The sequence below is a fragment of the Chinchilla lanigera genome, unplaced genomic scaffold (assembly GCF_000276665.1).
Source record: "Chinchilla lanigera isolate Chin_1 unplaced genomic scaffold, ChiLan1.0 scaffold00054, whole genome shotgun sequence".
In the NCBI taxonomy this organism is placed as follows: domain Eukaryota; kingdom Metazoa; phylum Chordata; class Mammalia; order Rodentia; family Chinchillidae; genus Chinchilla; species Chinchilla lanigera.
In genome coordinates this window covers 658,191-679,856 of record NW_004955455.1, presented here as the reverse complement: position 1 = coordinate 679,856, position 21,666 = coordinate 658,191, and the positions used below count along the sequence as shown (strand labels likewise).

General features: G+C 44.4%; 1 protein-coding gene across 3 annotated transcripts in view; it reads right to left on the bottom strand.

Annotated features, from left to right (window-relative positions):
• The window catches only part of Myo18b (myosin XVIIIB), a 258,854-nt gene that overhangs the window by 16,305 nt on the left and 220,883 nt on the right, over window positions 1–21,666 (bottom strand). For 2 of the 3 annotated variants that reach the window (XM_005396137.1, XM_005396138.1), the window contains exons 40-42: window positions 20,704–20,834; window positions 10,996–11,040; window positions 9,370–9,507 (exon numbers count right to left, since the gene is read on the bottom strand). In XM_005396137.1, the coding sequence (XP_005396194.1) occupies window positions 9,370–9,507; window positions 10,996–11,040; window positions 20,704–20,834 (314 nt within the window). The remainder of the gene's footprint in view (window positions 1–9,369; window positions 9,508–10,995; window positions 11,041–20,703; window positions 20,835–21,666) is intronic. The other variant, XM_005396139.1, reaches the window with a different exon arrangement.

Here is a 21,666-nt window from a genome sequence, read left to right as displayed (position 1 = left end):
AACCACAGATTCTGACAACATTCTGGACAAAGAGTGGTTAATTCTAATGACTTGATACAAGCTTACAGCTCATTTAGGTGAGGCTTGGATGTTGTAGAAGGTCCACACACCCAGCATCTTAGACCAGGGTTCCAGACTGGACACAGATAGCCTTTCCAGAAGGGATGTGGGTCCTGGGGATGAATGTTATGTCCTCAGCCAGACCACACCTGCTCTGGCTCTGGTCTGTGTGCCATGCATTGCACTGAACATTTCTGCAGCTTCAGTTTCAACATCTTTTCTACTAATCTCCCTAATACCAATAAACCTGGAGAGAACCTTTCTATACCAGGAGGATGTAAAACCATATTCATGAGAGTTGAATATACTTAATGAACAGGCCTCTCATATATTCAAGATGGATTAAAATGATCCTGAGCTTTGGTCCTAAGAAGGCAGAAACCAGTAAATAAATGTACTATTGAAATAAGATTAGTGAGGATGCTTAACCTACTCTGAGAACAAGCTGTTTTTAACGCTAAGTACCATCCATTCACATATCCATAATTAATGAGCTAATTACAAGCGAGTCTTATCTAATCATTTAAGCAGTCCTCACGTGACCTGTCCTTGGCTTCGTGTCTGTAGAAGAGTAATTGCATTTCCTTGAAAGTAATACAACTTTATTTTTAAAATAATACCCTGTAATTTAGACCTTTTTTACTAATTCAAATCAGCCTTACACCAAATAAAAACAAATGGAGGATGGTGCTGATAGCTGAATCTTTTTCTTTTAAACTAGGAGCCTCAAGCCAAGAGTATGGGTTGCAAGTGTTTGCAGAAAGCAAATTTTCCCCAGAAAAAGGAAAAGTTGTAATGCTATCTTTTAGCCAGACCAAAAAAACAAAAAACAAAAAACAAAAAACAGTTGTGTTAAATCGACACTGAAGCAAATGATACATACAACAGTAATTAGCGAAGATTACACAGTAATTAAAATCATGATGATTATGTGAGTGAGAATAATTTATACAATAATCTCCATGCTCACACTGCCTTGTGATACAAGTCCAGGAGTAACAGGAGAGAGTGGGATGGGCAATGAACTAAAAGCACAGCACTTCTAACCAAATGGTGATAGATCAGCCCCTGACATTTAGAGATTATAAAAGGCTCTGGCGAGGATGCACACTTCTACTCAGAATTCCCAAAGCTACCAGATTTCAGGAGTCTCTCTCCTCTCTTCTTCTGTTTACTGTCTTCATAACCTTGTCCATTCCCATGGTTCACTTTTTGTATCTACTGCACATTGTCCTCTAGCTCCAAGCAAGGCACCTATTGGCCTCTGGAGAGACCCCCTCCCCAGTGTTCCCACTGTCTATCAGGACTTAGCCCATCTCCCTGAGTCAGGGGACAACATGGATTTAGCCCTCAGCTGAGGAGGGCTTCTATTCCCTTTCTCCCTTCTGACTGGGTCCAAGTCCTGTGACTCTTTCGGGCCTGGGACTCTTCTGGAACTGTTGAAAAGAGAGAATCTTTTCACTGCTGGTCTCAGAACTGAGCAGGCCTGAGGTCAGAGTTGTTGGCAGACATCTCTCTGCCACAGGACAGACTCAACAGGAAGGAAAGCAGAGCAGTGAGGTTGGTAAGAGCCTGAGTCACCAGAATTATTTTCAAACTCTTGGATCCAGCAATGCCTGAAGCTCAGATCCCCCTTAGATTTCCCAGTGGCAGGAGACAATATGTTTTCACTCTTGCTTAAGCCAGGTTGAGCTGGTTTTCAGGTCACCTATGTCCAAAAGAAATCCAACAGTATGCGCAGAAGTTCTAGCATCTCCCTGGGGCTCCAGGACAGACTTTATGTTTTTGATTTTTATTTTTATTAGTACAGATGTGCAGAACATAATAATTACACCCAACATTGGAATGTGTACATAACACATCTTCATTCTTTTTGCATCCAGTGATTATATTCAACATTGGAATGTGTATATAATTCATTTTAATTCTTTTTGCAACCCCTTCCCCTCCCCTCCAAACTTGCTTATAAGTTCCATTTGGATGTTCCCAAACACACTACGTCCAACATATTTAAAATTGAGCTCAGCAAATCTCCACTTTCATTGCCAAGGCATTTTCTAAGGAGTTCATGGTTTCTGCTGCAGGTCTAGCCCACTTCCCTAACTCCTGGCACATGAAGAAACCAGGTCTGGTTCTGCCTGCTCCTGCCAGCATCCAGCCTCCTCGCACAGCATCCCCTGGCCTGGCCTGGCGTGAAGGCAGGAGGGTGGGTGAAGGTAGAGATAGCAGAGCATATGAGGATGACTAGATACCACTGTGGACTCAAGTTATAAAGAGGAGGAAATGAGGCCAGCAAGGTGGGCAAGGGTCGTGTCACCATGGGCACTGGGTGGCAGGTTTAAGCATTTGCATCCATCCTATAGGGCAGAGGTCAGCAGAGATTATCGACAGATGGCCAGATGGCAAACATGTTTAGCTTCGTGAACTCTATGTCCTCTCTTATGACTAATCACCTCTGACACTACAGTGCAAAGGCAGCCACGGACACTGGGCAAGACAAACAGCAGGGCCATGGTCTAATTTATTTACTAAAACCAAGTTGGGAAGCATGATTAGGCCTATGTCAAGAGTTTGTTGGCCCCTGCTGTAGGCAACAAGAAGCCACCAAAAGCAGATTCTTATTTCTGAGGAATCAAACAGGCTGAAGTGCAGAGGATGGACTAGAGGTGGGTGGACGGCACTGGAAGGTCGCTACTGGGATCTAGGAGAGAAATAATGATTGTCTAACTTACAGGTAATGGTATTGGGTATGGAGGGAAGTAGAAAAGGTCAAGTATTTGGAGGAGAGCAGAGCTGTCAACAGAGACAGAAGACTGAGATGGCTCCAAGTTTCCAGTTTGAGCGGCCTTATGAAAGAGAGAATCCCCCAAGTCAGTGATAACCTGGGGGCAAAGGATGAGCCTTCTGCACATAGCCAAGAGCTCAAGATACATCCAAACATCCACAATTAGATAAGACAGATTCAGTTTACTGCCTGGAAGAAGGTAAGAGTGAGTGGTCTAGATTTGGTGGACATCTGCTTATATCTGGGGAGTCAAAAGCCCTGGAGAATTGCCCACCCAGAGGTGGAAAAACAAATAGCCAGGTGAGTAAGGGCAGCATTTGGTGGTCGGGTGGGAGGGAGAGACCAGGTGTTTGAGGAGTGCTGAGGAGGAGAAAAGCAGACACGGCCACAAGCAGAGCTCAAAGAGTATGGCACAGTTGTCAACGCTGGGGAGAAGTGTGAAAAAGATAGAGTGGAGAATGTCCCCAATCTGAGACTTAGAAAGCTGTTGACATGCTGAGAAGAGTTTCAAGGAAGTGGCAATGGCAGGTGGTGGGCTGTGGTAAACTGAGGCCTAAATGTGGTGAGAGGAAGTGAAGATGGTGTGTTCAGACCTCCCTTCTGAGAAGTCTGAGTGTGAAGGGAAGGAGAAATGACTCCACAGGACTGTAGAGTGATAGGCCATAATGGAGTCAGGACGGAGACAATCTACTCTGCACGTCCCTTGGAGAAAACTGAAATGCAGAAGATGAGGGTGTAGGAGCGAGCAGGGATGTCAGCTGAGCAAGTGTTAACTGTCCAGTACAACAAAGGTGGCCACTGACCTGGGACGAAATGAGGCAGGAGCATCCCATGCAGCTGGGTCAAGCAAGGCGGTCAGCACCGAGGTGACGCAGCGCTGCTGGGTGTGGGGTGGCATCTGAAAGGAACTGGGGCTCAGACCTCGCTTGGAAAGCCTGCTGTGCTGCAGCAACCCGAAGGAAGTGGGGGAGACCTAGGCTTTCAAAGGACTGCAGCTTGGTGACAGCTCACTGAGGCAGGAAGGAGATGCCCGGCACACAGCGGGCCGAGAGCCGCAAGGTGCCATGGGGCAGCCTTGGCTCCACCTGCTGCCAGATGTTAAGAAAGCCCCTTGTGCCAAGCACAGCTGCCCCACCAAACCCATAAACTCCATCTTGGGGGCCACAGAGGTAATTTAGGGTCTCGTCTCCAGAAGCGCTTGCATTTATCAGCAGCAGCCGCCTGATTCCTGGGATGTAAATCACACAGCCTCAGGTATATTTCTCTCCAGTTGACATCCTCTTATAAATAATGCAGGAAATGCTTTTATGCTGCTGGTAGAAGACTGCTTTCTTCCTCTCTTCTGTTTTCAGAGTGACCTTCTCTCTCAGTCAACTTGGAAATGGCCAGGAGGCTCATTTACTGGGCCCTACCATGTGCCACATAGGATGAAGGGGCAGGTATCCAGAGGCCCAGTTCTTAGCAGTTCCCAGCAGAGAGAGAGGACCAGTGATTTGGTGACATCTATTCAAATTTAAAATGCAAATGACTCTGACCTGGAAACTCATTCTCCCAGGTGCATAAGATGTGTATTTTCTGAAGCCTAACCGGTTAAGAAAACTATCTGGAAAACTGAAGTAAAATATAAAGATGTAGTTATAATATGACATAACTTTAAGATCTTTTGCAGAGATTTAAAAGAATAAGACAGACTGATGTCACCTGGTAAGGAAAGATCTCCAAGACATAATGTGGAAAGAAACATATTGAGAAACATATTGAAAAAGAAATACATTGTAAGAATTTATGAATAGTATAAATAATAAAGAATCATATCATTTATGTTTTTTCAAAAGTCCCACAAATACACTGTTTCTTAGAAGTGCATGTATATGCTTACAACTCTACAGAGAGAGACATGGAAGGATGTACACCAAACCAAACATGGTCAATCCTTTTGGAAAGAGAGCCAAGACTGAGGTTATGGCCCAGGGGATTTTTGTCTTCTGTTATATTTGAAATTCCTTTTTGTTTTTCACACTAATACTGAGTGTGTGAAGGAGGAATGTATAAAATTGATCATGTTTACACCTCATGTCCTGTTATGAAAAGACAAATCATTTTGTTTACATGAACAGAGAAATTCTTTCCTTTGTCTTAAAATACAGATTTGGAATTATCCCTTCATTACTTCTCCCAATATATTTTTCCTTTTGGAAAAAAGGTGGTCTCTATATTCATCTTTCTTGGAAATCTAATACTGTTGACATCATAGTAATGATATTAATGCTGCAGTATCACTGGAATTTTTCCCCTACTGGAGACTCCATTTGAAAGCTTTTTCCTTAGATATTTTAAATCCACCCATAAACATTTCTCAGAAACTGGTCATGAGAGGTTTGAATCCTAGTCCTTGAGGGGAAAAAATAAAAGCTGAAAATTCTGTACAGTTACATGGGAACACTGAAATGAGAGTATATTTAATGAAAATAATTTAATGATACATGTTCATGAGTGCAGCATGATAATTCAATACAAGTATTGTTGGTGGGAATGTAAACTAGTGCAACCACTATGGAAATAACTATGTAGAGTCCTCAAAAAATTAAAACTAGTAACCCCATTTGACCCAGCTATTCCTCTTCTAAGTATCTTCCTGGGTTAAAGACATCATGTTATAGTGATACATACTCATGTTCATAGTAGCACAATTCACAATAGCTAAATCTTGGAAGCAGCCTATATGTCCATCAACAGATGAGTGGATAAAGAAAATACAGTGTTTATACACAATGAAATCCTGCTCTGCTATAAAGAAGGATAGATCTGAGTCATTTGTAGGAAAATGGAAGCACTTTGAGACCAGTGTTAAGTGAAATATATCAGGCATACAAGTTTAAATATCAAATTATTTCTCTTATATAAGAAATCAAAAGTATAAATAAATTAAAGTTTAAAATAAAAGAGATAGTAGGAAACAAGTAGATAAATCTTTTGCAAATGGGGAGAAGACCAAGAGATGGAGAGAGGGTAGAGGAAAGAGATGTAAAAAAACTAAGATGTGTTCTGTACATGTACCGACCCGCGTGGTGAATGTAGTCATTATGTACTGCAAATATGTACTAACAAAAATAAAAATTTTTTAAATTTCAACACAGCTATACAATGGATAGGGATGAAATCAAGGGTAATTAACATTTCCAGCTTTTAAAACATTCGATATTCCTTATTTTAAATTCTTATAGAGGGGAAGTACTCATAGATGATTTGTGAATTATAAAGAGCTGGTGCTAGGCTGGGGAGGTGGCTCAAGGGTAGAGCGCTTGCATAGCATGTGCTAAGCCCTGGGTCCAATTTTCTCCCATATCTCACCAGAGAAGCAAACATAAACAGTTACAAGTAAAAGTAACTGAACCTAGGACAGCTCGTATGATCAATTTGGGTGTGCTATTTCCTTCTGCAGACCTCAGTTTTCCCATCTGTATAATAGCATGTTGCACTAACAATGCCAATGTTTCTTTCCAACTCAGAATGTCCAGAATCTTCAAATCATAAATACAAGGAGTCACTGAAAGATACAGTTAATATTTAAATTAAAATAAAAGTTATTACAGCAAAAGACACATAGCCAGGAACAAGCAGATAAGCATGTTCAAAGCAAGCGGGAGTGTTTTAAATATTTTAAGGGGGAGGAGTGTCAATGTGTCTTTTATTGTAATACACTTTTAAATTTAAATATCTACCATGTTTTATGATCACTCCTCACTGATCAAATGTTTACAGCAATTTCTACCAAATAAAAACATCATGGTGTGCCTTTATTCTCCTTATTCATTGGATCTGGCATTGTGCAACTTCTGTCTCTTCCTCAAAGTTAAAGTGACCTTGAAAGGTAAAACATTTTCAGTCAGTTTAGGACATCAAGGCAACTATGACAATACAAAGAAAAACACTCATGAAAAAGACTCCCAAAACTGCTTCAGAACGCAGCAAGAATGAAGGGATAAATGTATTCGAAGCAAGAGGGAGTATTTTGAGGGGGAGCAATGGCAGCATGTCTTGTTCTGCATTAAATATTTAAACAAATTTTTAAAATATTGACCATATTTTTGGATCATATCTTGTATATTCAAAAGTTTTAGGCTTTATCGCATGAGATCCAGCATTCTGTAGTAATCTACAGAATGGTGAATGTTGAACAGTAATCCTTAGTAGGATGAATAATAGGCCAAATTTGTCAGCAAACTGCCAGGTGAGTGTTCCGCTCAAACCTAGGTTCCATTTCGGACTCTTCCTCCTACCTGCTGTGTGATAGTGAGTGAATTATTGACCCTCTCTGAGCCACGGCCCATACTGTGTTGTCGCCAAATATGGTTAGTATCTCTGCTTCAGCTTTGGTGCTATGGTCAGTTATTCACTCAACAAATAGTACTGATCACCTACTGTGAGCCAGCCCCAGAACATGGACATGAACATGGACAAGGAGTCCTTTCTTATAAATGTGAAAATAATTTGCCTCTGCGCTGTCAGGTAGCTGCACTCTGAGCTGCATGTGAACACACCTGGGATTTGGCAGGGAGGAAGGAAAAGGGGAGAGAGATCAGAACAGGTCTCCTGGGGCTGCAGGGGAGCCGGCCTGCTGAAGGGCAGCTGCAGGAGCTGGGGTACCAGCAGGGCATTGGACCCCTGCTCACCCCTTCTGGATCTCAGATTTTTCCCTAATACATGAGTAATGACACCCACCTCTGCGATCCTCTGAGCATCACAAAGATATTGATGCTTATAAAGCCACTGATGTCCTGAAGTTCTATCCTGCTATCAGGCTCTGAGTGAGAAGCGGCTTTTGTATCATCATGTTATTCCTCCTAACCACCCCACCCCTGTGCACTCCCAAGAACACATGACCAGAGAAGTTAAACAACCCGCCCCAAACCTCACAGCTGCAGATGTGCAAATGGAGAATTGGAATCCAGATGCTCTGACTTTAGACCATGAGCTGAAACCACCATACCCACCACCACCCAGGCAAACAGGTACCAAACAACTGAGTATATAACCCATGGGCTACAGGTACTTTCCCTGCACCTCATAATTTACTTATGGATCTTGGATAGCACGTGACTGAGGGTTTGCACACTGCGCCGGTGCCCTCTGGCTCTGTTCTGCTGCCTCACCCCTGGGCACACAGGGGAAAGAAGGCAGAGAAGACAAATCCTCCTTTTTGTGGAGGACATGCTTCCTTCTCCACAAAGACCTTTGTTTTTAATTAAGAGCAGTAATCGCATGATCTTGCTTTAATGAACTCCCCAGATGATCCACATTCCTTGAGCCCTCCTTTGATATTTTCCACATCAAATCTTTCAGCCTAAGATTATCTGCAGTCATGTGCCAGACATTTGCCATTGACCGCATCTGCCCGATAGGTTAGCATGAACTCCCGCCCCTTCTTTTCGTGGAGACGGCCCTCCGTTTCATATGGGGTCATCTGGGTTGGCTCCAGTCATCTGTGATTTCCCTTTCTAGCTTATCGCTTTGGTCCTTCTGTTATCACAGCAGCAGTGTATATTTCATCTCAATTATGCATCCGTTTAATCCATGATTTCTGATTTATAGCCATTAAGTCCTAATTACAAGAGTGCTGCCCTTGAAAGAGAAAAACCAAGTGAGCTCAGAGAAATGGAACTGGAAGGCAAGAAGGAAAGGGAATTTAATTCATGTAGCTAAGAATGAGGCCCAAGCGCCATTTGTTGAGGAAACCTGTTGTGGGCAGTCCTATAGATCTGTGCACGTCCTATTTTGGCTGTGGTGGTAGGGAAATTATAAAGTCCTAATATACAGATAAAGTCAAAAATCTTAGAGTGAGAATTCATCCAGCTCAACTTAATTTTTCCCTCCTTCCCTTCTTCTTTCTTTCCTTTTCTTCCCCTCTTCTTTTTATTTTAGACAGTGTCTCACTCAGTTGCCCAGTTTGGCCTTGAATTCCTGGGCTCGAGTGACCCTCTTGACTCAGTTTACTGAATAGCTGGCACTACAGATACAGGACATCATACTTGGTTTCAGCCCAATTTTATGGCTCCCCATTTAAAAACCACAACCAAAAACAGAACAAAACAAAACCCTTAAGTGACTATGTTTGTAAAGGGACGTTTAAATCCATAGCTATCTGTAAGTGGAAAACTAGTATGACTTGCCCTAAATAGAAAGCAACTATAACAACTGCTGCTTTTAAAAGTTTATACTGTACTATTTAAAACCACCAGAACACTATGCTTCAGAGAGGACTGCTTTGGATCCTCATCATATCAATCATTTGAGTCAGTGAATACAATTACATTCCACATTTTTCAGGATAAGGAAGTACAGACAAAAAGGGTAAGTGACTTGCTTGAAGTCATAAGCTAGGAAGTGGCAGGTCACACCTCAAACTAGCAGGGCCACAACACCCTTGCCTAGGCCAAAGGGAATGGAAAAGTTGAACAACACCCTGCAAAATCTAAAACCATGGAGCTACTGCCCACCCAGAGGCAGCAGGGTGGTACTCTTACCTGGAGCTGCGGAGGCAGCTGCTAGTAGCTGACTGTCGAGAAGGTGTCCTCATGGTGTCTGTAGCCAGGGACAGAGTACAGCTCAACCAAGACTGCAGACTGCCCTCAGGCTGGGAGCTGATGATGGAGACATTATCCCTGGAATCAGAATGCAGGGCACCATTGTCACAATGACAACCACAGTAATGGCAATTACTAGACACTCCATAGGGTAAGCCAGGCATTGTGCTAAGTGCCATATGTACATAACCTCGCTCAGCATCCATCTGAGGTGGGAGTCAGTGCTGTTCTCATTACATATCACAAAGTACTGGGATTTGTACAGGCCTACCTGGGTCTTGGCCAAGGTCACCCAGCTAGTCAACAATGAAGTTGGCAGGTGCAAACCCTGCTCTTTTGATTCCCCTTTCCATGCTACTAGCCACTGCACTCCTCCTTCAGGACATACACACTCCAATAAGATGTTGAGGCTCTTGTTTTAGGAATCAAATGAGGCAATGAATTTTATACCAAATGATATGTTCAGGGAATATGTCAAGTGCAGAGGCCTTAACTCCTTCCTTACCTCAACTGGAATATGTCTGTGAACTGAGAGTTTATGTTTACAGCCTCTGATTCTGAAAGGAGCACAGGGAGAAATCTATATGAATATTCAATACTTATTTTCTATTTGATATACTCAGTATTATGTGTCTGAGCAGTGGTGTGTGTGTGTATGTGTGTGTGTGCATGCACCGTGTGATTGTACAGCAGAAACTCATCCTCTCTGAGCTTCCTGTCTTTCTTTGTAAAATGGGGCTAATGATAGGGCCCTGCCTCCTATGTTGGGAGCAGAGTAAATAAGATCAACCTTGTAAGTTTCTCAGTATGGTTCCTGGCAAACAGATAGTGGTAACAGATTAAATGGTAGCAAACATAACCACTATTTTTTTTCTTTAGTAGAACCAGTACTGGTTTGTTCATAGGACACTCTATGCCAGTCAGTATGGAAGGGGAGCTACACACAAGATCTAAACACTGACTTTGTCTTCAAGACCCCATCCAAACAGGCCAAATAAATACACATTTGTACACACAGCCAGGACATATGAGAAAAATGATTACTAGTGTGGAAAAGGACTGAGGGCCAGTTCGAAGAACAATAAGTGGGGAATCTTGCTGTGCTTCGTAGAGGCACATAGCAGGCTCCAAGCCTTCTATGAAGATTAAGCTATTCAGCTGTTCAACTTGGCCACACAGGGGCTGGAGACAAAAGTTCCTGGAGGAAAGTACAGTAAACATATCTGTATGGAGGACCCAAAAGGTCAGGGCATAGACACTATGTACAGCAGGAATCACAGGTAGAGAAGGAAAGTAAGGTCAAACTGTACAGGACACAAATGTTCATCCAAAAAAGACCATTCTGAGGCAATTTGGGAACTATTGAGGTGTCTGAGGACATGGGGTTCTCTCTAAATTGGAAGGGGAATCTTACGTCCCCCATGCAATCTTATGACCATGAAGTCAGAGCTCTCACGGGCATTGCTAGTAATTCTCCCAGTGAGCGTGAATGTTTCCTCTGCACACAATACACAGCCAGGGGCTCACCTTTGGTAAGCTACTCAGTTCTACTCAGGGTTAACTTACATTTCTTTTCTGCCTCCATTGCCACAGTCCACTGCTGTCTGGACACTAGAGGGGGCAGAGAGAGAGTGTGTTATACCTGAGCTGCCACGGGCTAGGTAAGATGGTCATTAACATTAGACACAGTAGGGTTCAAATCCCACTTACAACTGTTGCTGCTATGTGACTGTAGCCAGTAACTTATTTTCTGTGAGCTTCCTGTCTTCCTTTGTAAAATGGGGCTAATAATAGGGACCTATCTCCAGAGCTGGGAAGCAGAGTAAGTGAGATTACCCTTGTAAATTTCTCAGCATGGTTCCTGGCAAACAGATAGTGCTAATTAAATGGTATCAACCATTACCACTACTTTTTTTTAGTACAACCAGTGCTGCTGTTATTAATAGCTTTGTTACTACCAACAAGTAAGGCATTTGCTTTATTTCTTAGTGAAGCTGGCACATCAGACCCAGGGCAAAGTAGCTTCTCAAGGAATTGTGGGAAACTCTAAACTAATTACAATAGTAGCTATTCTTGTAGAGGAAATCCCTTCTTTCAGCAAATATGCTGTGCTCACAATTTCATCCGCCTAACCCATGCAAATCTGTTTTAAAGATGAGGAACTGGACATTCTGTCTGAGGTCATGCAGCTTTGAATCACAGATCTGTAGGGTCTATGAAAGTCATGCTCCTGAATGCAGATCACCAAACCACAATCTTCAGGGACCCACAGAATCACCTAATCCTGAGTCCTCAGGCTGGACCCTTCCAGCTGGCTTCTGCATGGTTCCTTTCTTGAAAGACCTGCACACTTTTTTTGAGGGGTGCACCTGCTACTCCTTGGTCCTTACCCTCAAAGACCTATTCTATTTACATGCATCTGTCCCCATGAACTGGGATACCACTTGTCCATGATGTCTTATTTGTCCTTCAGCTCCAGGGTTCACCAGAGCTTATGACAGATCAGTTGGTGATTCAGCAGAAAAGGGGTCAGGAAAGTATGGGCCATGGGCCAAGTCTAACCTATTGTCTATTTTTATAACTAAAGGTCTTCTGTCTGTGACTTCTTTTACACTATGTATGATAACAAAGTAGAGTAGTTGCAACAGAGATTATATAAGCCCCCAAAGGCTAAATATTTACTATCTGGCCTTTTAATGAAAAAACCCTACAATGGAACAAAAGCAATGTTCTGTGAATATCCCCAACAGGAGACGGAATAATGACTTCCCAAAATGTCCACATCCTAACCTAATCTAAGACCATGGAACTATGTCTTTTTACACAGTGAAAGCTTTATTGGAACTCAGGCACACTCATTAATTTGCATTTGGAAGACTTGCTCATACACTTTGTTTAACTGAACACCAACCTTTACTTGGACAATAGTCAGGAGAGTTTTCTAGTCTGATCACTAATCAGAGCACACACTGGTGCTAATTCTTCTCCATGCAAAGACCTAGCAGGCTCTGTGAGTTACTCCTCACAAGTGGGCTCAGCATTCAGACTGACCTTCTCCTGAAGGGACTCCTTCCTCCACTGCCAGAGGCCCATTTGCTCTGTGATGTCCAGCTGTGCTGGATACTGAGTCTTATCTCTTTTTTCCTCTCCCACACTCACTGCAGTTTCCCCTCACTATGTGCCCTAGGGCTGACCTATAAGGATCGCATCCATCGGCTTCTTGCCACTACAGCTGCCCCCTGGGCTCAGCCAATGGGGAATTCAAATGACAGTAGGAAGGAAGAAGGGAAGAGAAGGAGAATGGAGAATTTATTCTCCTGGAGTTTTCTCCAGTGCATTTCCTATGCCGATTCTGGCCAGTCTCTCCCACTTTGGAAAAAAAAAAGAGGAGTTTCTATTTAAAAGAGGTTAGAATCCACTGGCCCTTCCACCATGCAAAAAGTGGGATGCACATTCCTCAAGGCAGTTTGTTCCCTCACATCCAGTCTGAAGCCCTCTCTATAGTGCTCTCCCTCCCTCTCCCACTCTCTCTATCCCTGTTCCTTCTCATTTCCTCCCTCCCTCTCTTCCCGACCCACTTCCTTCTCCCTCCCTCCCCTTCCTCTGCTCTTCTTCCTGGAACCCAGCACTTGCATGACCTTCTCACTCCCTCAGACCTACTGGCAACTTCTCTCAGCTGTTGCTAGGCCCTGAGTGCCACACCATCCTCTGGGGGCTCCCTACACACAGAGCTCTAGAAGTAGTCCCTTTAAGTTTTCTTCATTTGGGATTTGCTTTCTGGTTCCTTCTAGACTCTATTACCATAGTTTATCTCCATGCTGGATCCGACCTTAAGGGGAAAACCTGGATTTGTGAGCCAATATTTCACATGATAAACAAGCAGAGAGGAGGCACAGCCCATCACTGCACTGCTAAACCCTGCTATGTGGGAGGGAAAAAAAACCACGGTAAAGAATATAAAGTGGCAAAGATTATAAGCAATCATTATTATCCCCTGTAAGCCTCTGACTTTGGAAAAGAACAAACCACGAGGACAAATAAAAAGATGCAGGTATGGATGCCTGTTAGTCCTACATCTTCATAGTAACCATGTCCTGCTTCTCGCTGCCTGTGAACCTGCATCACTGGATCTGGCACAAGACCTCTGACGCAGAAGTTGAGAGCTGCCAGGTGATCTAATTGTCCACTCAGGATGAAATACTGCCCAGAGCAAAGGTGATCTCCAGTCTGGGCCACACATCTGTCATTTGAGAAGCTTTAGTAAAATAGAGTGTACTTAAAATAAGGAGGATGGATCGAGAACATCTGAGAACTACGTCCCATATTTGTTGTCGGAGCCAATGCTGAAAGCACCTAACACCTTTATTGTGAGATGGTATGGGGTGGACGTTTGGGGAGGGATTGGTGAAATACTTTCCAGCAGATGCAGGGACAGTTTTGTTCTGCCTGCTTCAGAGAAGCACTAAACAGATGGAGTAGAAATAACCACTATGTTGCCTTGACACACATCACAGACTGTTGTTCTCAGAAGGTACTTGAGTCTGTACACCATGATGCTTGGAGCCTTGAGCCATGGGAGACCTCATGGAGGTTTCCTTGGGGTCAGGAAGAGAGACTAGAGGGACAGCTCACCTCCACATCCTCCCCAATGATAGCTGCACTCCCTCCTAAACTAGAACTTTCTTTGGAATAAAAAAAGAAGAGTTTCCATTTAAAAGAGGGAATTTAGAATCCACTGGCCTTTCCACCATGCAAAAAGTGGGATGCACATTCCTCAAGGCAATTTTTTCCCTCACATCCAGTTTGAACACAGAAAGTGCCCAGTGGTTATTATCCACTGAAGAGGTATGCAAAGGCCCCAGAGGGGTTGAAGACCTTTCCATGGTCCTGATCCATTTGGAGGCACAGCTGGGAATGGAACCCTCATCTCTTGACCAAAGGCCAGTAGTCCTTTCTCACCTTGGTGCATGTGGATTTTTAAAAAAGAATTGGTGCTAGAAATTTGTAAACAAGAGACTGATGATAAGAAAGGTAATTGATTAAATGTCTTCAGATGTATTCCTTTAGGGTGAGTCTTTGCCAGACAACAGCAGTCTAAATGCAAATATTGCCTGGGAAATAATGCATCAATTCATCAGCCCCATATCTCAGTGACAGATACAAGTTCACCATCATGACAGGCCAGCTACTAGGCAGAGAACAGAGACCTTGACAGAGGAAGGAGGAAATGTGCTATGCTTTACTTGACTGCAGGGCTTGACAATCAGAAGCATAGGTGATAGTGTCAGCCTGATTATCAAACCATGGCTCCATCACTTACCGTGCAGGTTTAGGAAAGATTCTTGACTTCAGTGAACCTCAGTTTCCTCATCTACAATCTGAGAATTTTAATGATAAGAACTTTAGAATGGGGTGCTAGGGATTTAGCTCAGCGGCACAGTGCTTGCCTGGCAAGCACAAGATCATGAGTTCGGTTCCTAGTACTGGAAACAAACAAACAAACAAACAAAACTTTAGACTTGTTGTGGGGACAGTGAATGGGAAACAGGTGGCAGAGTAACCAGCACAAAGTCTTCCAGAAAGGGTACTTTTATTACATTTATCATACTTCCTGCAGTGCCAAAGTAGATATATATTTTGGAGCTCTGATTCCCAGTGACTCGCAGTAGCTGGGTATCTGGGCTAGAAGTTTGCTCAGAAAGCAATAGAACTGTGCAGCAGCATTTAACGGGGTGCTCTTCTGCACCAGAGCCCCGTGCTATAAAGGTGAGGTGTCAACCTTTTCAAGCTGTTGTAGTTTAGATTTAAACTGTCTCCCAGACATTTCACATGTTTGGAAGGTGACTGGATCATGAGGGCACTGTACATCAGTAGATTTGTCCACTAATGAGATGGGTAGCTAACAGTGCTACTAGAAAGTGAGGCCTGGTTGGGGTTGAGCCCTTCAGGATGTGACCTGGAAGGATGTATTCTTCTCCAGGGCTGCTCCTTTTTTTCTCTGCTTCTGGCTGCCATGGGGATGGCACCTTTCCTCTCCCATACTCTGCTTCCCATCATGCTTTTGAGCCAACCAACCATGGACTGCATCCTCCAAAAGCTGCAAGCCAAAATAATTCCTCTCTTCCTTTAAGCTGTGGTTGTTGAGTATTGTGTCCTAGTGATGGGAAAATTACTAACAGATAGGCTAATAGAGAAATCTTCCAAGCTGTCCTTCCAGCTCTGGAGCAAGCTCATTACTCATGCAGGTAGATAGTACAAACTAAAAGAGAAGATAATTACAAGACAAGGGCCATTGGCAGTCCCAAAGATTGTTCTACTACGAAGCAGGAAACTTTATAATCTGGCCACAGCCTGGGTCCTTTAGTAAATAAATGAACTCAGAAGAATGTTCCCAGTGGCAGCCACATCTACAGTGACACCCAGGTGAGCCCATATCCTACTTTTGCCAGGTTATCAAAGGATGTGCGTTGGAAAATGTGTGTCACATACTCACCCCACCCAATAGAAGACTTTTCTGGAGGATTCATCTCAGACTGACCCAGCTGGAATGGGCGTCCTTTTAGCTGACTCTGAAGTCAGACGTCATCCAATGACCTCTCCACACCTCCCTCAAACCCCAAGCTGTGGCAAGAGAGCAGCTGCAGGCTCTAGGCTAGAAATAGATGGGCTTATTTGTCAGCCAGTGCAGCCTTCTCTCCATGAATAATGGGAATCAACTTAAAGCATTTCGCCATTAATATAAGAAGATAGATGCCACAGTCTGTTACAATGGTGAGGCCCTGATGCAGGGGAGAAAACGCTGAAATGCTGTACACACGTCGCCTGACTTTCTGAGCACGTAGCAGCATTTCCAGCCTGGAAGGCCTGTTACACTCAGATCTAATTGGCAACATGGGGAAATGTGACTTCATAATTGTAATTTAAACAAAGTCTCTCAAAGAACCGCACTTGCAGCTGAAGCATCTATCCCTCTCCCCCAATGTATTCTCTAGCCCTATCTCTATCCCCCCCACACCTTTCTCTCCTCTCTCTGTCTCTCTCTCTCTCTCCCTCCTCAGGTGGGTTTGAATCCTAATTGAGAGATCAGTTCAAAGAAGTATCTCAGACTCATCCCTCAGGCCCCAATCCAAAGCTCTTATTGCAGGTGATAAGACAATTAGAAGAACAGTGCAGCCTGCTGGACCTGCCAAGAAAGGGAAGAATCCAGGCTGGCCCTTGGGTGGGAGCTGATGATCCTGCTCTGGGCAGCAGATCCACAGCCTAACAACACATACACTTCTTTTTATTGTTCATAACCAGTGTAATCACACGGTGGTCAGAGACCACGCTTTGTACATTATTAATTCCTTGAAACGTGTTGAGACTTCTTTGTAGGTAATTTTCCCCAGTTCCTCCATTCTTGTGATATTAGGGAAATCTATGCTGTGTTTCAGTCTCAAAAATCTGAGCTATAAGACAATGAGTTAGGACCAAGAACTGCAAAGAATTAGGAAATGGTCCCTAAGAACCAAGCTGAGGGCAGGGCTGGCTGCATGGTGTGTGACACAGGCCACATTTGTCTTAATGCTCAGCCATCTCTGTCTTGAAATTTTATATTTTAGAACAAGAAGGCCCAAATTTTCATTTTATTCTGAACCTCACAAATGATGGGGCCAGTTCTCCCCGGGATTTGGGGGTACTTTAAAGACCCAAAGGTCTTGTGGGTTTTCCATGGGTCATTTTGAGAGAGGAAGAAAGATGGGAGAAAAGGAAAAGGGGTGGATGGAGAAAGTGCAAAGGGGAGAAAGAGCCACTTTGCCTTCATTTCCCATACCTAGGAGCACTGCTCTCACTTTCTAGAGTACGACCCTCCTCCCTATCCAATCCACCCTCTCCAGATCTTCCCAGAGCTGCCTCCTCCTCCTGCTGCAGGTCTCCTGCCAAAGCCTTCCTCCTGACGGGTTGTGTCTACCAACCCTGCAAGTCACCAGGGCACCACGTTCTCTGCCCTCACAACTCCGAATATATCCTCTTGTTTTATATGTCAGTGTACTCAGTTTATTCACGGACACACAGACACACACACACACGCACACGCACACGCACACACAGACAGTCCGTCTCAAGCTTCTCTACAGTCCTCAGCAATGTAACAAACCAAGGCTCCAGCCCTAGCACTATTAACTTCCACCTGATTTCAGGCCAGCCATAACTGCTAACAAGAAGTAAGTGGAATGACACAAGCACCCAGCATGGTGTTCGGCCATGCTTAGAATAGGTGCTGAGTAAGAATTTATCAAATGAATGAATTAATGCAAGTAATTGACAAGGGTTGACAAAGGTTAAGCTGCTAACATATACAAGGTTCTGGGCTACAGAATCGTGGTTTTTTCGCCCTTTTGTTGCTAATTTGCCTTAGAGATGAAGAGACTGAGGGTTAAAGAGATTGAATAACTTATTCAAGGTCATACTGAAATTTAACTATGGGAGCCTTAATTGGAAATCAAGCTTTTCGAAATGCCAAGCCTATGGGAGCCCCAGTTCTTCCCCCACGTCCAACTGCAGGAGTTCTACTCTTTGCCTGGAGCTTTTCCAGGTACAAGATGCATTTCTCTTTAAACTTGGTGTTCAGTAGTCATTCCACACCTCACAGCAACCCTGAAATGCAAATGAGCTCTCCTCCAACCTTCGTAAGTATGAGGCAGGTGCTGTGTGGGAACTAAACACCCAGGCAGGGAAAAGACACCAGAAACTCAGCAGAAATGAAGGTTTAAGGTCCCAGAACCCCTAATCATGAATAGGCAGATAGAAAGCCACAGTTCAGGCTGGATTCCTCGGTTCCCGGGGCCTGAATCTCAGAAAAGATGGAAAAGAACAGAGGATGAGCCTTACAACTGGAAGAAACATAGATAAAGGGGTGTCCTAGTAGGATGAGGGTGACGCCAGGGTCCCTGTACAGCCAGGGAAGAGCCCTGTGAGCAGAGACTGGTGTGAAGTCCGCCATTCACTCAGTGAGAAGTCTGTTCCTCCTTTCTTGTCAAAACATCTGGCCAGCCTGTTACCCACACCCCGAAGCACACACCCTCTGCCTCTTTCCAAGTTATTTCTCTTTTTAACTTTTATTGTTTTTTAGAAAAACAATCTCTTACTATACAAATGAGAATGATTCAAAAATGGCTGCTTATTGGCCCAAGAGCCTAGTACCCACAGCCATTCATTTTCACACACACAAATGCAGATGCACTGGCATCCTAGTAATGAAAAAGCCAGCCAAAGTGTCAAGCATGTAAGTCCACAAAAGGGGTCTGTACTTACAGATGGTGATTCTGGCGTAACACTAATAAAACAAGGAGGAAGTGTGGAGAGGGGGACCCTAAAACCAGTCAGGAGCTGGAAGCTGCTACAACATCACTATTTGCCATTTTGCCAAGAGTTTGGCAGCTGTGCAAATCAGCAGAAAATGGTGGAGAAACTTGGAATATGCATGGAAGTCACTTTTGCACACACTCAGGAAGACTTTAGATGAAGCTCTTTATTTAGAGGAGAGAACTTTGGGTTTTAGAGTCCACAGGATCTGTCTTTTGCTGTTGAGCATGAACATCTGTATGGGAGAATTGGAGGCTGCAAATCTCCAAGTAGCTATGATCAAAATTAAGTGTAAAAATTAAGTGTAAAAATGTACACAACTGAGTCAGATATGGTAGCACACACCTGTGATCCCAGCTATTTGCAAGGCTGAGTCAGGAGAATCACAAGTTCAAGGTCAGCCTAGGCAAGTTAGCAAGATTCTGTCTCAAAATAAAATTTTGAACAAGGAGAGGGGACTGGTTACATAGCTTAGTGGCTGAGCCCTTGCCTAGCATGTGCAAGGCCCTGAGTCATATATATATATATATACACTCACTGCACAGATTATAGAAAATATAAATAAGCTCAAAGAAAAAAGTCCTTAATAATGCCTTCCCTCAGTGATAGAATGCTGGTTGCTTATATATAGTCTTTTTTCTTAACTACACATGCTCCTATCTCTAACACAAATATCTCATTCTTCCCAAGGGCTAAACAAGAGCCCACTAATGCCCCTCTCTGCTTCCCTGGCCTGTCTCACACCTGCACCTCTAACAGACAGTAGCCACTCCCTTCACTCTCAGAAAGGGGAGATGGCAAAACTCTGTAGAAAACTCAGCAGACCTGCCTTCTAACTCTATATTATTATGCTAAATTGGTGTGTGTGAACTTCTCTGAGTCCAAGGTCTTCAGAGAGCTGCAAGCAGTCCAGTGTCATAGATCTGACTGTTCTGACTATAGGACAGACCAGACTTCCCAGAGAGGAAGACCAAACTGCATGGGTTTGTAAGACCAAACAGCACAGGGCTTTGCGGGTTTGGAAGGGAACTATATGTGCTGGTTCTCTGTTGCAAAGCTTTGCAAAAAGAAAGGTCTTTCTCTGCTGCCCAAGCTGTGCCATGCAGTCTGCACCAGAGTTCCATCCAGCTAGACTGGCAGCTGTGGTTCCAGGAGAAGCAACAAGCTGGAGTGTTATAAAGGCAGCTCCTGGAAATGAGGTGCTCTGACTTTCTGGAGGGGTAGGATAGCCTGGGTCCCTGAGTCCAGCTGGGACACTTCAAGCTCCTTCTAGCTGAGCAGCCCTTCATATTCCATGACCTGTGGAAACTTGAGACTGAAAAAAAGATAGGAAGTGGTCTACCTTTTGAGATAGGCAAGAGAAGCCCTAGCATTGAGCTTGGGTGGTCTCCTCACCCTTTGATCTGGCATCTCTGAATCAACCCCTGCCTTCATAAAACAGCACTCATTATTCTGCACAAATGCAGCTCACCCTTATGGACCCCAGCACTGCTCTCAGTGATACTGTGCATGCACACTAATGTGTCAGGTAAAACCTCTGGTCTGCAGGTCAAAAATGGTCGCGTCTTGGTAATTTCATGTAGTTCATCCTGATGCTATTTTGTCTACTTCACAAATGAAGGAGCTGGACCCCCACTGGACATACAGCTTTCCCAGTTGTACATGCTGGGGTTCACTTTCCAGCCATGGTGCTGCACCCAAGGTATGCTGAGCAAAGCCAGCTGGTCCCGGCAGTAACAAGGAGAAATCAACTCCAGCAGGGTAACATTCTCTCTACCCACCCCAGGAGTCTCCTTATACCTCCGATTCCCAAATGCCTCGGAGTTTCCCTGCAGAAGTGTCTTTGGACCCACTGAACCCCACACTGCAGAGCTCCCCAGGGTACAGCCCTCTGCTGCATCCAGCCCCACCTCGTCCCTTGCAGGTTACCTCTCCGAATCACTGTCACTGGACACCACCTCTTCCAAGGCAGCCTGCAGGTCAGCAATGCGCCGGATGGACGTCTCCAGGTCTGTCTGCAGCGTCTGTCTCACTGTGCCGAGCTCCTCCACGTACTTCTCCTAGAGACAGAGACAGACCACAAGCCCATATTGGTCTAGGCACAGACTCAACCCCACTCATGACTTCTGAGGGAAGAGACGCTCTGGGCTGAGCCTGGGGTTCACTGAGCACCTATTATGGGACAAGTACTCCTGGCTCTCACTGCAGATGGTCTCATGGGAGCCTCAGACAGATGTTCCCCATTCTATAGAGGAGGGAATGGATGTGCAGAGTCCTCAGCACAGTTCTAGCAGGCATAACTCCCTCATCTAAGCAGAGGTGCTGCCACCAGTGTGCCTGAGCCCAGCTCTGAGCTCTGATTTCACATCACCCCAGTGCCACGTGCACAGAGGGTGGTGTCCAGCCCATCTGTGACAGATGAGTGAACTTGCCAGCCAGGAAAGGCTCCCCAGGCTGCCTTGGGAAGCTGAGTCCTTAGGATGCGTGCAGGAGGTTTTGGGGGAGCACAGAACAGGGATGCTTTCCTTTTACCTCCACCACCTAGAAACTGCCACTTTTTTTTTCCCCTGGTGACATCTATGCCAAAGATGGAAAAGCCAACAGTGCAACCTGCAGAGCAGCAAACCTGAGTGGCACTCACTGAGCAGTCCCCGCTGCCAGTACTGGGGTCAGCGTTCATGTCACCCACTCCTTGAGGGCCTGGCAGGTCGGTCATGACTGCTGCTCCCTTTTCACAGGCCAGGAACTAAGACTTTGAGAAGTGAAGATTGCACAGCAATGCTGGAGCAGAGCTCAGGGCCTCTAGCTCTCCTCTCAGTGCTCGTGCTCCATGCTTAGTACCCCCTAGTACCACCCTAATCAGATTTTGTCCTGACTCTAGAAAATCTTTGA